The sequence below is a fragment of the Cicer arietinum genome, chromosome 6, assembly GCF_000331145.2.
Source record: "Cicer arietinum cultivar CDC Frontier isolate Library 1 chromosome 6, Cicar.CDCFrontier_v2.0, whole genome shotgun sequence".
Lineage (NCBI taxonomy): Eukaryota > Viridiplantae > Streptophyta > Magnoliopsida > Fabales > Fabaceae > Cicer > Cicer arietinum.
In genome coordinates, this window is record NC_021165.2 from 24,050,336 (window position 1) to 24,068,813 (window position 18,478).

Genomic DNA, 18,478 nt, shown 5'->3' on the forward strand with positions numbered 1-18,478 from the left:
ATATGATGTAAGCCCAATACAGACCTAGAGAATGGTGTCACTTATGACCTATTTAGGTCTAGAGATAGTTTTACTATAAATACGAATTTGTAACCTCATTCAGACATATTTGAAATAAATTAGAATTTCTCTCATGAGAATTGTGAGTGAGATGTGTCTCATCTTTGAGCTCTTATATTGTAATTTGCTTGAAAGATATCAATGATATCTTTACCATTGTGGCAATTCCTCATTGGCTTATCAATCTTGTTGATTGTGGCGCCTTCCTTCTTCATATTCTCAACCTAATACATGTTTGTTTCTTTTTTTTTCCTTTTTATTTTGTCACTTTATTTGAAGAAATCACTTGGTAAATCCTTCATCTCGTGTGGAAGCAACTCAATTCCACATCAGGATATTAAGTTTTGGTTTGATTTTCGACCACAAAGGTGAAACCATATGGATAACCTTAGAAAATTGCATGCAAAAGAGGGGGATTAGGTTTATTTGTTCTGTTATTGTTGATAATACAAATGCTAACAACTTGGCTATTACATATGAGATGTAGTGCACATGTATTGAACTTGATTGTCACCGATGACTTGAAGGAAACTGACTCATCAATTGCTAAAGTAAGGGCTGCATGTAAGTTTGTCAAGTCTTCTCCTAGTAGGTTGACTACTTTTAGGAAGCGTGCAAAAGTTGTGAATGTATGTTATAAAGTAATGGTAACACTTGATGTACATACTAGGTGGAACTCCACCTTTTTTTTGTTGGATATTGCTAAAAAATATGAGCATGCATTTTATCTCTTAGAACATGTTGATGTTTTGTGTCTAATGGTAGAAGATATGATGATGTCCTAATGAAACTGATTTGGAATATTTCCGTGTTTTTATGAAGTTTTTGAAAACTTTATAAGAAGCGACTCTTTCTTTTTATGGGTCATTACATGTTACAACCAACACTTTTTTTAATGCAATCGATTGAAATTCAAAAAACATTGACTAAATGGAAAAATAAAGATAATGTTGTTTTGAAAAAGATGACTGCAAAAATGCAAGTAAAATTCAACAATTATTGGGATAATGGTGAGATAAATTTTCTTTTGTTTATTGTTGTTTTTCTTGATCCCCGTTATAAGCTTGAGTATATTGAGTTTTGTTTTAAATGAATGTATAACACATAAATTAAGTGCAAAGATATGATGAAAAAACTTTACAATCTCACTGGTAAATTGATTGAACACTATATTGTTCTGTATCCGATTACTAATGAAGCTATTCGTTCTAGTACCTCGAATCCCAACACACACTCATAGTCTTACATTGAAAACGGGGATGATCATGATTAGGAACATTTTTTAGATTGAACATGAAGAAAAAACAAGGTGAGTTGCAAAAAAGTGAGTTGGATATGTTGAGACAAAATCTCAATTTAATGTTTTGATGAAAATAAACAAAAAGTTAATTAAGAATGTTAATTATGATTCTAAGTGTTTTGGTATTTAACATGTGTGAGTGTATTAATCAAAGATAAGGTCCAAGTAAAGCAAGAACAAATCATCATGAAAAGCAAAATCTGAACAAACAAGAAAGGAGAAATTTTTTAGTAAAATCTGGAAAACGGAGAATGTTATCTAGTTTCATAATGATCATCACATCTCCAAAATCAATCAATCTCCACTAGTTAAAAGAAGTTTTAGCCTCTGGATTTTACATCTATATCATCAGCACTTGACAAGGAACAAACTGAGATGATTAGAATCAAAGAAACTACTTGAATCACAAAGAGATATGATCATGAATTAGCAAGACCAGACATATCTGAACATTCTTGACAACATTCTGATCAGTTTGGACACCAATGGAATGATCAACACAACTCCAAAATAAATCAATCTCCATTAGTTCAAAGAAGATTTTTCCTCTGAATTTCATGCTAATGTTATCAGTACTTGGCAAGGAACAAGTAGGAACCATTCTAGTCAAAGAAGGCATTCAAATCACAAAGATAGAAGATCACAAATTAGCAAGACTAGACATATCTGAACATTCTTGACAATATTCTGATCAATCTGGACAACACTGCAACATCAACCTCCAGACTGATAAATATTCTCCAGCTTGCTATACTTGATCTTTAGTAGCAAACATCTTTCTCCAGAATGATCAGACCAGTCTCCAGATTGATTATCAATATCCGTTTCTACAGAATTTAAACATTGAACTCCTTATTTCTGCAGAAGTGTATAATCATTCACCAAACTGTTTTGGATAAAATCAAGGCTCCAGATCGAAGCTGTAACATCAATAATTACATATGAAGCTTCAAAGATCATTAAAAACAAGATAAATCTGATCAAGAACAAAGAAACCAACCTAGTCAACAAAGCTCAAATTATGTTCAAATGCTGGAATATTTTTATTCAAACATATTGGTTTTGGTCAAATCTGACAGAGCACTACCAACAACTCTTTTGACCTTTATTAAATGCTCTAAAATGCCTATAAAAAGAAGGTCAAGCTCAGGGAAAAATCAGAGCTTAAAGTACTAAGAAAATTCATTACTCATTTCAATCATACTTGAATTTCTCTCACACACAAACATTGAATCAATTCTGATTTTTCCCATTCGATTCCTATAATCATTCTTGTGTATTTTTCTGTCAAAGAATCAGAACTCAAACAAGTGTTGAGCCTTCTCAGATTCTAACAAAGCAATCTCATCATTATTGTAAAACTCAAACTATAAGAGTTTAATACAATTTGGGTAGATTGTAAGAAATCCTATCAAGATTGATAGGTGACTTGATTGAACTCCTTTCTGAGTGGAAAAGTTTTAACTTTGTAGCAAATCAAGGTTGATCTGAACTAGGTGCTGTAAAACCAAGAAGGTTCTTTGTTTTAAACACTTAGTGGAAAATCTCACGGTTGTGAGGATTGGACGTAACCCGGGTTGGGTGAAACAAGATATATCGTTGTGTGGTATCTCTTCCCTTATCTATTTACTTTCAGTTTAATTGATTATCAAGTTAAATACATAAACTGAATTACTGATTTTAACTAACCAAGAACGTTCTCCGTTTTCTGGTTAAAACCAAGAACGTTCTTCGTTTTCTGTATTTACAACCAAGATCAATCTTGAGTTATTTTCTTAAGTTTTTAACATAAATTTTTAAAAGGTGCATTTACAATTCAAACCCCCCTTTCTTGTAAATCGACATTTTTACTTCAAGATAGGTATTTAGACGACGGTGTTGAAGATGACTCCCCTACGTTTGACATTCTTAAATAGTGAAAAGGAAAAACAAATAAATATCATGTTCTTTCTCGTATAGCTAGAGATATTTTGTCTATTCTAGTGTTTACTGTATCATCTGAGTTAGCATTTAGTATAAGAGGTCGAACCTTCGATTCATTTCGTAGTTCATTAAATGTCACTATTGTTGAAGCTTTGATTTGTACCCAATTTTTTTTTTTTTATCAAATCTCCTAAGAAAATTGATCTAGCAGCTAAGTTGGTTGAAGTACAAAAGATTGAGTCGGGTACCAATGTTTTATTTTAACTTTTGAATTGATTTTCCTATATTTTTGTTTAGTCTTTTAATCATTTGGTGTCTTAATGAGATTGTGTATTGTATTTAAATTTTTAGAGTTGTCTTGATTAATTTCAGTTGATGTTGGGGTGACTGTTATTGAACTTAACACAATCACTACTATATCTTAAGGTACTTTGTTTCGTGCATATTTTTACTTATTTATTATTGTCTTTCTTTATCTCCTCACTTTTTATATTGATATTTGTTTTTGCAGATTTCCGATTGTTTTCTTCTATAATTTGAGAAACTTATTAAGTGCTTAAACTTGTTAGATTTGAAGTTGACATTTCTCTTTTCTTCCATTATTAAAATATTATTTCATCTCGAATATAAACAAAAAAATATATGTATTTTCGATTTCAATTATAAACAAAAGTATCTATTCCACACTTAAAAAATTAATGCATAAATATAGTATACCCCTCATTATTATCATCATCTCCAGAAATATTAAAGAATTAATGTAATAATGTTTTTGGAACAATGTCATTGAATGTGTATAAATTAGATAACTTTTATTTATATTTAAAGATTACGCTTATCAAACTTTGAGGCTTTAACTAAAATGAGTCTTCGAATCTAACTTATTTATTTATTTTTAATTAAAAAAATGATGCAGATGTGAAAAATTAACAAATGTACGATTTTTGACAAAATAGCAAAAGAATCGAATCTACAATAATCACAATTTATTAGTCAATTAATTTAAAATAAATTAAATTAAAAAAAAAGTTTGGTTAATTTTAATTAAATTAAATTATAAAGACCTTAAATTGGAGTGCATTGTTTCAATAGTATTTTTCTCAATGAATCAATTGTATATTAGTTGAATTATTATATATCAATTTTTTTTACTTTTTATTTTTAAATATAAAAAATTAGATTTGGATTAGTTTTTTAATTCTAATCTTTAAAATTGTTTTAAAAAACTTAGATTGCCAAACCACTTTTCTATTTTTCTTTTTTTTTAATAAATAATTTTCACAAAATATATAGTCAAACTGATTTTGTTTTTATAATTTTCCTAAAAATTTATTTTTAAAGCTAATTTATAAAATGATTTTCAAAAAGAAAAAAGGAGAAGTTTTTCAAAGAGGTTCCACACGTAATAAAGGGAGAAAAAAACAAGAAACAATTCCAAAACTAATTTTCCTCAAAATATCTTCCTCGTTTACCCACTTCTTCATTATCCCTACAACCAATAAAAAAAAATTAAAAAGAAAAAAGAAAAAAGAAAACCCTAGAAAGGGAGAGATTTCATATCCAAAAAATCTCTTCCTTCTATCTCCCTCATTCTCTCTGTTCTCTCTTAACATTTTCCAATCCTTCACTCAGTCCAATTTCCAATTCCAATTTTCAAGGTAATAATCTATTTCTATTATTCCCAATTATTTTATTTAATCTTCATTTTTTTCTTCAATTTTCGATTTTTATATATGCAATTTCATGTTATTGATGTTAATTGAATTGGGTATTGAATATTGAACAGATCGGGTGGAATTTGTTGTTGTTGTTGTTATTTTATGGTAAAAAAATTGTGATGCCGCTAATTTTGCCAAAAAGCGATTTGATTCAGATTCGTGAAGTGTGGAACGATAATCTCGAAGAAGAGTTTGCTTTGATTCGAGAAATCGTAGATGATTATCCTTATATAGCTATGGACACGGAATTCCCCGGAATTGTTCTTCGACCGGTTGGGAATTTCAAGAGCAGCTATGATTATCATTACCAAACCCTAAAAGACAATGTGGATATGCTGAAACTCATTCAATTGGGTCTCACTTTTTCCGATGAGCATGGTAACCTTCCAAAAATTGGCGACGATGATGATAGGTTTTGTATTTGGCAGTTCAATTTTAGAGAATTCAATGTCAATGAGGATGTTTTTGCAAATGACTCTATTGAGCTTTTGAGACAGAGTGGGATTGATTTCAAGAAGAATAACGAGGAGGGTATTGATGCCCGACGTTTCGGTGAGCTTTTGATGTCTTCTGGGATTGTTTTGAATGATAATGTTCATTGGGTAACTTTTCATAGTGGATATGATTTTGGATATTTGTTAAAGCTTTTAACTTGTCAGAATTTGCCTGATACACAAGTTGGGTTCTTTAATTTGATCAACATGTATTTTCCAACTGTGTATGATATCAAACATCTAATGAAGTTTTGTAATAGTCTTCATGGAGGGTTGAACAAGCTTGCCGAGTTGTTGGAAGTGGAGAGAGTTGGGATTTGTCATCAGGCGGGTTCAGATAGTTTGCTCACATCGTGTACATTCAGGAAATTGAAAGAGAACTTTTTTAGTGGATCTATGGAGAAATATGCCGGGGTGTTGTATGGTTTAGGTGTTGAGAATGGACAGAGTGCACATTGAGTTGAGGAAAAAAAGAAAAAAAAAAAAGAAAAAAGTGAAGTTAGAAAAATAAAATCGCAAAAAAAAAAAAAAGTCGTAGATCTCTATCTATTTGAGTTGTTGTATATCTGGTGAAATACCAACTTCTATGTAAAATCTTCGATATTTAAGTGTTATAACTTTTGAATACCTTTTGTTGTTACTTTTGATGTTTGCTTTTCTCAGCTTTGTGTTTAGTTTTTTCATTTTTGAAGCCAAATGATGTGCAAATTTGCATGTTTGAAAATCTCTAATCTTAAACATAGCTGTTGTGCATTTGAGATTTCTTTAAGCTTGCAAGTGTGGCTTTGTCTTGACTGCATGTTTAACTGGAAACACACCATGGTCCCAAACACAAGTTAAGTTTTGTGGAGAATTGGTATCTTGTTTTCTGCGTTTGTGGGTAATATGCTGTTTTGCAGGCTTTATTTGGTGTCAGCATGAGACTACCTTTTGCTACGAACTGTGAACGAATTGCACACACTCCAGTAACTCTACTTTCTATTCCAGCTCCCCTGCTATTTTGATTCTTGCAAAATGCCAAAATCCATGCCATATGGAATGTGATGGAATTTTGGATTTGATTGTAGCATGATTTCCCATTTGAAAATGAGTTATTGACAAAAAAAATGAGTGATGAGTTTTTTTTTTACCAAATCAGTTAACAATAATAATACAGCTATTAGATATTCACCTACAACATGTCAATTTGTTAAATATAAAAAGCATATCTGAATCTATTTTTTTTTGTCTAATGTAAATGGAAAAGAAGGGAGACAACATAATATGTCAATGTGCCCCTTTTGTGTCTGAATGTAATTTGTTGCTAAGAATGCTAGTGATGTGGGAAACATTGCTTGTTGAAGTATGCAAATATGTAATATAATGAAAAGAAAAAGTTCCTAGCAAAAAAGTCACAAGTCTTGAGGCTTATCACCTTGAATTTGTGAAGGAAAAGACAAAGCTGAGGGATAGAAAATATTCATGTTTCTAAGGCATACTACAGCAGCAGCACAATGTGAGTTGCTTCACAACAAAGAAGCTATCCTTATTGTCAAACCGAGGTAGTTTCAATTATTATTAGGGATGTTAGAAGAATTAAAAAAAATCAGATTTGATTCTTTTATTTTATATTATTCAATTTTATTTTTATTTTATGATTATGTCATTTTAATTCGTTTTTACTATAGTAATAAAATATGAAAGTATTCAGAAAATATTTTGAGGTCATGCATATGTTTTTCAGAAAATAATAATAATAATAATAATAATAATAATAATAATAATAATAATAATAATAATAATAATAATAAAATTCAAATTAGCTCTTTTTCATTCTTTCTTCATTTTCTAACTTGAGTTTGAGAGTGAGAAAAAAATGAAGAAAGCATGAGAATAATTTGTTTTAAATGGAGAAAGAAAGAGAGAAAAATGAACGAATTATTCAAGAGTTAAATGGAAAAGAAATAAATCAATTAACAAATAATAATCGGCGCTTTAATACTATATTAAGATTTTTTATTTAAATAATTGATAAAAGAAAACTATAATAAAATTCATGATAATGTAGTATAGAGATAGATGCAGGTTATGAAACCAATTGAATTAGTTGCAGAGACAATAGTTTAATAATAGAATTCTTGTAGTGTAAAGCTTAATTGAATCCACTAAGGAATTAGGGGTTACGTTGAAATTAAAGGTTCTATCACTAAGACATTAGGGCAAAAATAATAAAGAGAATTTTGTAATAATTCGATAAAAGGAATTTAGTAACTAGAATCATATTAGAAATCAAGGTTGAACTCGAAGTGAAACTCATCTCCAATATTTTTCTTATTACAAAAGTTCAATTTTGTTACTCTTATTAGTTTCAAATATTATTTCAATCAATTCAGAAATTTTTTGTTCAATTTTTATAATTAAACATAATTCGATAGTAAAACGCAATCCTTGAGTTCAATACTCGGTACTACTATTTTAATTATTACTTGCAATGATTTAATACACTTACTGAAATATTATCAACAACCAATTTGTGATTGCGTTAGCCAAAGTTTCTCACTCCATTAACCACTTTTTTAATATGTCATAAAGATGACCAAAGTTTCTTTGTTTTAACTAGTGAACCAATTTGTGGGATTGAGAGTATAAGCAAGTTGGTATTCTAAATTTGGAGTCTCTTTAAGACTAAAACCATCAAACTCTCTCACAAAAGTCTTGAAACAAAGCCAGAGGCTTTGCTATGGTATATCAATATTATTACTTAGCAACACAAACTCTTTACTTGTAAAAAGATTAAAGTTTATATAAATAACGAAGACTTATTGTCTTTTATTATAAAGTGGTTGAATTTAAGTTTTTGCAGGTGTTTCAAAATTAATCAATTTTGTCAAAGAACAAACCATATTTTAAAGAAGGACTAACCACATTATTTCTCCCTTAGAATCATGGTCATTTAATTATTTATTTGCATGTTAATAGTAAAAAGATGTCTTTAAAATGACAAATGATTCTCAATCAGAAATATTCCGGGTAGTCATTCTTTAAAATATGGTTAGCTCATTCGTAGATTTGTTTAATTTTGAAACACCAACAAAAACTTAAAAAATTTAATCACTTTATAAGTAAAAGACAATTAGTGTGCATTATTTTACTATTTAGCACATGAAAGACATCTTTTTACTATTATTATGTCAACAAATAACGAATACACAAATAATTTTGAGTCAGAAACATTGTGGTTAGTTATGTTTGAAAATGTAGTTAGTTTTTTTGAAGATTTTGGTTAGTTTTGATAAACCTGCAAAACCCTGAAATTTTTAGTATTTTGGTAAGTAAAAGACAACAATCATGCATTATTTTTACAATCTAGCATGTGAACGACCCTTTTTACTTTTACCATTTGAATAAATAGTGCATACACAAACAATTCTAAATCAAAAGCTGGGTGGTTAGTTCTGTTTAAAAATGTGGTTAATTATTTGCAGATTTTGGTTAGTTTTGAGGAACTTGCAAAAAGTTGAAATATTTGGCCTTTTGATAAACAAATGACAATAGTCATGCATGCATTATTTTTACCATCTAGAATGTGAAAGACCCATTTTTACTATTGTCATGTGAATAAGTAGTGAATACACAAATAATTCTAAGTTTGAAACCGAGTGGTTAGTTATGTTTGAAAATGTGGTTAGTTTTGAGAAACATGATATTTTTGGCAAGTAAATGACAATAATCATACAATATTTTTTACTATATAGCATGTGGAAGATCCATTTTTGCTATTACCATGTGAGAAAATAGTGCACACACAATTTTGGTGAGTAAATAATCATACAAGATAGTTAGTTATGTTTGAAAATGTAGTTAGTTCTTTGAAGGTTTTGGTTAGTTTTGAGAAACTTGCAAAAACTTGAAATTTTTGGACTTTTGGTAAGTAAAGGACAATAATCATGCTTTATTTTTACTATCTAGCACGCGAAAGACTCTTTATTATTACTATGTGAATAAATAGTGCACACATAATTTTGATCATTAACAGGGTGGTTAGTTATGCTTGAAAATATGGTTAGTTCTTTGAAGGTTTTGTTTAGTTTTGAGAAGCATGCAAAATCGTGAAATTTTTTACTTTTGGTAAATAAAGGACAATAATCATGATTTATTATTAGGTTTAATTTCAATTTTTGTACCCCTATTTTTTTTTTATCAATTTATGAAATCGGTCTTCCAATTTTAAAATCTTAGAATTTTGGTCTATCATTCTGATTATTTAACCAAAAACTGACAATATAACATGTTTTAAATAACATATCATATGATACAATGATGTAGAATAATTAACATCCAAGAAATCACAATAAAACTCTATAAAATCTTAACTTGTAACTTTAGAAAATTTTCATATTTATAATTTAATTAATGTCAAATAATTAATCAATACATCAAAATGGTTCTATATCATGAAATCATATGTTACACCACTGATCATTTTACCATTTATTTACATGGTAATAGTATAAATATGTCTTTCACATTCTAAATAGTAAAATAATGTAGACTTATTGTCTCTTACTTATAAAATGACTTAATTTCTTAAGTTTTTGCTAATGTTTCAAAATTAACCAAATTTGTAAAAGAACCATCCACATTTGAAAGAAGGATTAACCTCAATATTTTAAAGTATTTCTTCTTTTACTACTTCTCACGTGAAAACAATAAGTGTGTCTTTTTTTTTACTAATGTCATGGGAATAAATAACGAAATAACTGATGATTCTAATTCATAAACAAAAATGGTTAATTCATCTTGAAAATGTGGTTAATTTTGTGTCAGTTTTGGTTAATTTTCAATCTCCTATCAAAACATATAAATTTCATCCGTTTTATAAGAACAAAACAATAAATGTGCATTTTTTTTACTATTTAGCACATGAAAATAATAAATGTACCGACTTTACTGTTATCATGTGAATAAATAGTGAAATGACCGCGGGTTTTAACTCAACCTCAAAATAGGTTAATCTTTTTTTAAAAAGTAATTAATTGTGTGACATATTTGATTAATTTTCAAACACATGTCAAAACTTATAAATTTCACCCACTTTAATTGTGTCTTCTTTTACTATTTAGCACACACATTTTAATCATCCAAAATTTACATTACTATTGTCATACATACACTACCATGATCAACTTTACACAATTGTTCAAATTTTGATTAATAAAGTCCACAAAATGATTAATGACTTCGAACTAAGTAACTTGGTCATTTTTAAATTTAGTCATTTGTGTAGTTGATTTCACACCCACCAAATTAGACATCCTTCCTAGACACATGTAGTCATAATCATTTACTTGAATACAACACCTAATACACCTTTACTACTAAATGAAATAGTCTTATGAATTAACAAGACTCCATAATAGCATTTAAATGATCAAGCTCCCAGCAAAATGGAGGCTAGTGTGAGTGAATCCTAAGACCTCTTCTGCTGTAAATAAACCTCAATGATATGATCAAGCCAGCAACAATGGTTAATACAGTTCCAACACACTGCAATGCACTTTTTTAACAAGTGACCAAGACAACAAAAAGGTGAATTCTATGTCTAAACTCCTTAATTGTATCACTTTCTAATTCAACATCCAATTCAAAGTAATCTATATAGAACTTCATTTAAACATACGGACTCCAATCATAATTTGTGAATTTAATCGGGTAAACAACAACAAAATCAACACCAATAAATTTTAACAATCCAAAATTTGCATATATATAGACATACTACCATATTCAATCTTATACAATTGATCAAAACAACCACAAAAGAGACCAACAAATGATTGTGATACACATGCCACCATGTACATTCTTACAATAACTTAAAAAGATGCTCACAATTAAATTACAAAACATTAGTTTTCTTCTTTTTTACACACATCTTCTAAAATAACGTCAGAGTGAACACATACTTTGGACATGTTTCATTGATTGTTACTCCTTTCTTGATTGTGTCATGCTCATGAAGCAACCAAACTCACAACAAATACACTAGCATGAGAAAGTATATAACAATCAACATATGCCTAAAATAAACCAATTAAATGCAAACATGAAGATTGAAAAATTGATAAAATCTTACCTGCTATGGGTGAAGCTACCCTTAGTTATGGGGTAGCTTTGAATACCCCAAAATATATGTTTTTTTTTTTTGAAATAAGCAAGTATAGTTTCATACTTAACTATTCAAATAATATATATTTAGCTACTTCAAATAAATTTATTAGTTAAAAATTTAGAATAAACAAAAAAGTAAAAAGATTATCACTTAATTAATATATCTATTTGTATTATTTTGACACTTTTAATATCTACTGTAACTACAAATAAAATTGTCAAGAATCAAAATATGACTCAAAAATAAAACAAAATAATAAATCAGGATTAGGGATATTCATAGGATAAAAACTAAACTAAACTAAATTAGACTATATTAATGGTTTTGTTCAGTTTTTAAAAACTACTTTTATAAAAACTGATTAGTTTGCGAACCAATTTCAGTTGAGAACCGGTTTAAAATTAGTTTATAAATATAAACTAGTTTACTATTTTGAACATGATTTTAGTTATAATCGATTTCGAACTATTTTTTTTGGAAAATAATTTACAAATTCCTTTTGCAAAAAAAATTTCAAAAAAAAAGTATTGATTATTTTTAGAAAAAAAAAATTGGAAATAGAATTTCAAAATTCTTTTGACAATTTTTTTAAAAATTTTTTCCGACAAAAATAAATGTAAAAAGTTTCAGAAAAAGAATTTCAAAATTATTTTGACATATTTTTTTTATTTTTTCAAGAAAAATAGATGTAAAAGATTCTCTAATAAAACAAAATTTCATGAAAAAATTTCAATTATTTTTTGAAAAACAATTTTTAAAATTTTTCAAGAGAAAAATATTTTCGAGTTTTTCCAAAACAAAAGTTTTGATATTTTCTAGATTTATTTTTTAATATTATTTCGAGAAAAACAAATTTCAAAAAATTAATTTTAATTGAAGTTAATATTTTTTTAAAATTAATTAAATTAATTTTTGAATTAAGTTTGATTAACTGATTTGTTTTGAATATATGATTCAATTTATAAACTATTTAATTGATTTAATTTTTATTACAATCTAATTTATCGATACGGTTCAATTGACTATAAATTTTGTCCCATATACCACAATTAAAAAAACTAAAGGAGATCTACCAAGACAAACTTCGACCTCCTCAAGATGAAAACATACTACCAACACCCCCACCATGCAAAGATATTATGCTGCACCAAAAACCTCCAACATATACATAAAAACCATCACTAAACATCCAGCTAATTCATGACAGTAGCACTCCTATCATGAGACCCAATGACACATTCATACAAGCAAATTTTTGAAGGAGTTATGTATCAAACCCGACAACAATATTTTGTAAAAGGATTGAAAAAATATGATATTTCATTTTCACAATTTAAAGCATATGCATTTTCCCGCAATTGATTTGGCAAGCTCAAATTGAAAAAACATTCAAAACAACCATAGCAAAACAAAGTCTTAAATTGAAAAACCTAAAAAACCTAAACAAAACAAAACAATGAAAGAAGAAGTGCTGAAGCTAAAAATTTCCCACGTTACTTGGGAATTACTATTCAGGAAGTAAACATTTCAAGAAGGCTTCAATATATAAAAAAATTGTCCTCGCTAACAAAATTCTATGTATCCTTAACTAGAGAAGTAAACATTTCAGGAAGGCTTCAATATATATATAAAATACTATTAGCTCTTGTTGTTAGAAAAACAACACATAGAATTTAAAAGAATACGACCACAATATAATAGTATAATGTTGAAATTTTAAAATCGAAGAAAAATTACAATTGTTGTCAAATGACAATCAGAGAGTAAAACTATGTGAATTTTTTTATAACATGTAGACTTTTCTCAAACACCATCGGCTCCAATAAATTTACACCCTCCAAAGTAAATACATAAACTACATCTCAGAACGCTTTGACACAAGAGTAGAAGAGAAAAAAATGAATCAGATACAAACTTAAAGTGATTCTGATAGATGTATCTTGTAATGAAAAACTAGAGTCATATATATGACTTTGACATCCATTTTCCTTTACAATTCTAAGCAATGCAAGAATTTGTTAAGGTCTTGCAATTTCAACCAAACCTCAACAATCTCTGCCTTGATTGAAATTGATACATCTTTTGCTTTTGTTATCAATACTGATAATTATAGTTCATAAAACTATATATCAAACTCTACATAACGAGTATATTTTACTTGAAGTCAAACAACTTTAAGAATTTCTATTTAAAGATAAATCATTTCAAGATTTTTCACTTGAAGCAAAATTTAAGGTTAAAGTTTATGGTGCAACTTCTATGTTGGTTTTCTCAAGGAATTCTCTAGCAATCGACATAATCACACACCACACGTTGCATCAATGTAAAGTGCCAACCATTGCACATGTGCTATTCAACACCTTGTGTAATCTTGATTGTATCAACACATCATTGACTTGAATTTCACAAAAGTCAAAATTGATTATTCCATCAAATTTTTCTATACCAAAGTTGACAGTAAAACTTGTTATACTGTAACCTGCATTAGGTAAATTCTCAAGAAAGAGATGTGAGTCACAAAATAACACTTGAAAACTAAGTCTTTTCCAAACAACATTTTCTCAGTATCACCTTGCTTATCTGATGTGGAAGATCAAACAATGTTGTAACCACATAGCACACTAAGAATTTAATTTCTCTAAACCAAACCAAAGGAAAAAAACAACATAAAAAAATAGAAAGAACACAATCACAACACAAGATTATAACTGAAAACTCCAAAATTAGAGAAAAAACTACGACAGTTGTCTAATGACAACCACATAATAACACTGTGAATTTTTTTCTAAACATATAAACTTCTCTCAAACACACACGACTCCTATTACACACACATTCTCTAAAGCAAACACATAGACTACATATCACAAAACTCTAACATAGTAGTATAAACGAAAAAGGAAAAGAAATACATACAAACTTAAAACATTTTTGACTGATGCATCTTATAATGAAAAATTAAAGTCATATTTATATATATTATTAACCTCTTTTTTTTTTTTTTTTTTACAATTCTAAATAATTTGAGACTTTTTTAAAATTCATCGAATTCAACCCACTCCAACACTTACATAATGTTAATCTAATTTACCCAAACCTTGTTTACCACCTTTTAACAAAAAGTTTTACGTTCATATTTTTTGACACGTTATTTTTTTTTTTCAAACAAAACTAATATGAAATGCACTTAGTTAACATAATCATACCCTCCACTCGTAGTTTCAATTATTTTTTGGTAAATCATACTCTCCATATATCGACATTATTCGCCTACCCTTCTCCTTTGTGCTGCTTTTTTTCTTATTTAATTGGATTTTCCAACACAAGCTATCTTTCACTTTATTTGGAATCTTCTATTTTACAAACGCAAAAGGAAACAAAAAGAAAGGGAAAGTCACATTTTCTTAATCTTTGCATTCGAGTGACAATAACAAATCATTAGGAGATCGCTTATTCCTTCATAATTACTATGCATAAAGATGCAATATAAAGTTGTGGTTGACCTTATTATTCATTAGTGTACACAAAATCATAAAATATTTTGCTTGTTAGTATTTTCTTTATCAATCAATGACACTAAACACAATCACATCAAAAATAAAAATAAAAACAAAGTATTCCTTGGAGTTAAGTAAAATAATTTATGTTCTTAATTCATTTGTTAAATTATAAAACAAAAGTTCTTCTTATCGAATTACTAAAAAAAATGTAACATTTTTTGGGTGCCCAACTAAGATGAAAAAGTTAATGACTATCATGCTTCCAAGCAATTATTAGGCAGCAAGGTAAGGGAGCATTTGGAACCAATCCTTTTCTTTTAAAGACTCTATTGTGCAAATGAGTAAAAAGTAGTCCTTAAACTATAAAACTCATAATTGGTAGAGATTGACCATCAAGTATAAAATGAAGTGGTTTATAACTTTATATGGACCGCATTCACAAGTTTGATAGCTATATGATATATATTCCTTTCTTTTCATATTATAATTTTTTTTCCACAAGTTTGATAGCTATATGATATATATTCCCTTCGTTTCATATTATAATTTTTTTTTCTTTCTAGAGTGAGTCTCGTGTAATAAGTCTTGTAAGTTTTCTTTTTTTAAAAAAACAAGGAGATCAAGCCCCAAGAAAGAAAAAAAAATATAGTTTGAATTTTCTAGAAAAAGTAATTAAATTCTTATTAACAAACACAGCGAGGAAAAAAAATCAAGTATTACATTAAAGATACAGTTGATTCGAATTTAACAAAAATATTTACTATTTAATCTTTTTAAAAGTATATGAGATAACATAAAGTAATTCAACTTCACAAATCCTTCCTTTATACGATTAACAAGACTATAACACAGTTGTCTGTTAGAGCAATTCTTCGAGATTAAGGATACAATTACTTGAGAGTTTGATTTGATATTAATTTTTTTTTAACTATTTGAAAAAGACAAACTTCAAACCTTAATCGATCTAAAACTTAAATTAAGTTATTAAAATATAATAATATAAAATTATTGATGAGACTCGTTTAGGATTTTTTTTTTGAGGTTTTGGATTTGAGAGATGAATGTTTATTCCCCTATAGTTAAAAAATTATAAAATATGTGATGTATATTGAATAACTCACTTAAATACTCAAATAAGAGAGTTAAGTTATGAATGCTCTATATATTTCACAAAATAATACATGTGAGACCCACAAATGGTAGGAGAGAGAGGGTGTTTATAGAAAAACTCATCTTTAACAAGCACTTGCTTTTTTGTTTCACAATAAAAGTGATTGTAGATGACCTTACAAATTATTAAAAAATCTATTGATTTAACTTTAAAAAAATTAAATATACTATTTTTAAAATAAAATTTCTATATTTAATTATTTAATATATACATCTACATACCAAAAGTATTACAAAAACCAAAACAATCAATCATTTTTATTGTTTTAGTTTTTTTTAGTTCAAAAACTAAATCAAACACATTATTACAATTGGAAATAATTTCATATCTTAAAATACGAAGAGTTTTCTTTCCGATTTTAACTTTATCATCACTTTCAATAATGTTGATTGAAATATCATTTTTAAGGTATTTTGTTGTATTATATTGAACATGCTGTGTCATCAAACTCATTTCTTTTTTGCTTCCACATTGCACATCTTAGTATCAAATATTATTTCTATAAGTATAAAGTTGTCCCACAATCTCCACAGTGCTAATATTTATTTTTCCAAGACAGCTTCTTTGGTGTACACAACATGTTTTTGATTCAAATTATATAATTATATAAACTTAATTAAAGTGAGTACATGATTGAAGCCATGACAAAAGAAATATAAGAAAATGAATGAATGGCACAAAATTAATGTATTTAACTTGTGCAAGCAAAAATCTATATATTTGAATTTGACATAAAAGTTGACCAATTGATGGAGAGTGAACTAAGTGGAGGACAAAATGATACAAACTTTGATCTTTTGATTTCATTATTTGCTTGATTAATGGCGCCACGTTTTATATCCAAATGCATTGTGTTTGGTTCTTTCTGATTTTACTCTTCAATATTGTTTAGTGGGTCTCACCTAATTACGTACCCTTTTAAACTATAGATTAGGTATAAATGATAAGCTACATTTGATATGTTAACATTTATTATTATTAATATAATAAAATGAAAATTATTACACAATAATATAATAAATTATATAAAGAAATTAGTTTTTCTATTAAGAATAGATTCAAATTTATAATATATAAAAATATTAAATTAAAAATAAATGTGTATATGTATATAAAACTAAAAAAATAAAATTACATAACATCTTTGTCCCAACTTTAAATTTCAGGAAAAAATAAAATAAAAATTTTCATATTAAAATTAACATAAAATAAAAATACTCTTTTATTAATAAATAAAATTTTAACAAATTTTATAAAACAAAAATAAAAAATTTCGAAAAGTAAACGGATCTAAAATGTGGCTAATGTCTTTTTCAGAATAAAGTTAGTGTAACATAAGAGCGTATAGAATGAATACATTTTAGCCCTCCCTCGATCCATATATATCACTAATGAGTGTTCATTTTTATTGGGTTGTGAAAGATACAAATAAGGTAATGATTAAAGAATTTAACAATGATATCGTTTTGTTTGTTATCTCACTCATTCATCATGTTTGGTTATGTTGTTCATCCAATTGTGCTATTGTGGAAGTCTCTCTACCATCAATGTTTTGATTCATTTGAAAAAGACAAAGCTGTCAAGTGTCCATGATTCAAATATAAAATATTTATCATTGCAAATGTATACGAGAACTTGTGAATTAGTTTTTAAAGTGTTTAAATTTTGTTTTTTCAATACAAGTCATTTTTAATTCTTTAATAGGTAATTGCCTTTGTTAATTAGACTCATTGAAATTTTTAATTTTTTTATACCAAATAATTAGTTAGTTTGTTTTAAGACAAATATTTTCTTAAAATTCGGATTGACCCTTACACAACTTTCACAAATATTTTCTTAGAATTTGGGTTGAACTTTAAACAAACTTTCATCTGATATAAGATAACTTCTAGATTTTATATCATTCAATATGAGACAAATATTTTTCTAGAATTTGTGTTGAACTTTACATAAATCCCACAAAATCGGTTTGTAAGGTGATGACTACCCACCACTTATAAACACTTTGTCAGGTTAGACATGACTCAAGTGACCTAATAGCGGTGACTTGATAACAGGTGCAATGGATCTTAGATAGAGTTTATTACTATCTTAGAATTTGAGTTGAGACTTATACAACACCCCACAAACCCAATTTGTAGGGAATTCACTACTTACCACT

The 18,478-nt window shown here is 27.7% G+C and overlaps 1 protein-coding gene across 1 annotated transcript; it reads left to right on the forward strand.

Annotated features, from left to right (window-relative positions):
• The first annotated feature begins 4,753 nt into the window (after positions 1 to 4,753).
• On the forward strand, positions 4,754 to 6,122 carry LOC101514715 (probable CCR4-associated factor 1 homolog 7). Its single transcript, XM_004507026.4, has 2 exons — positions 4,754 to 4,941; positions 5,070 to 6,122. The coding sequence occupies exon 2, from the start codon at positions 5,121 to 5,123 to the stop codon at positions 5,952 to 5,954; it is 834 nt and encodes a 277-aa protein (XP_004507083.1). The 5' UTR covers positions 4,754 to 4,941; positions 5,070 to 5,120; the 3' UTR covers positions 5,955 to 6,122.
• The last annotated feature ends 12,356 nt before the right edge of the window (positions 6,123 to 18,478 follow it).

What these genes read in the sequence shown, in the direction of transcription:
- LOC101514715 (XM_004507026.4), top strand. Translation starts at nt 5,121, where the DNA reads ATGCCGCTAATTTTGCCAAAAAGCGATTTGATTCAGATTCGTGAAGTG.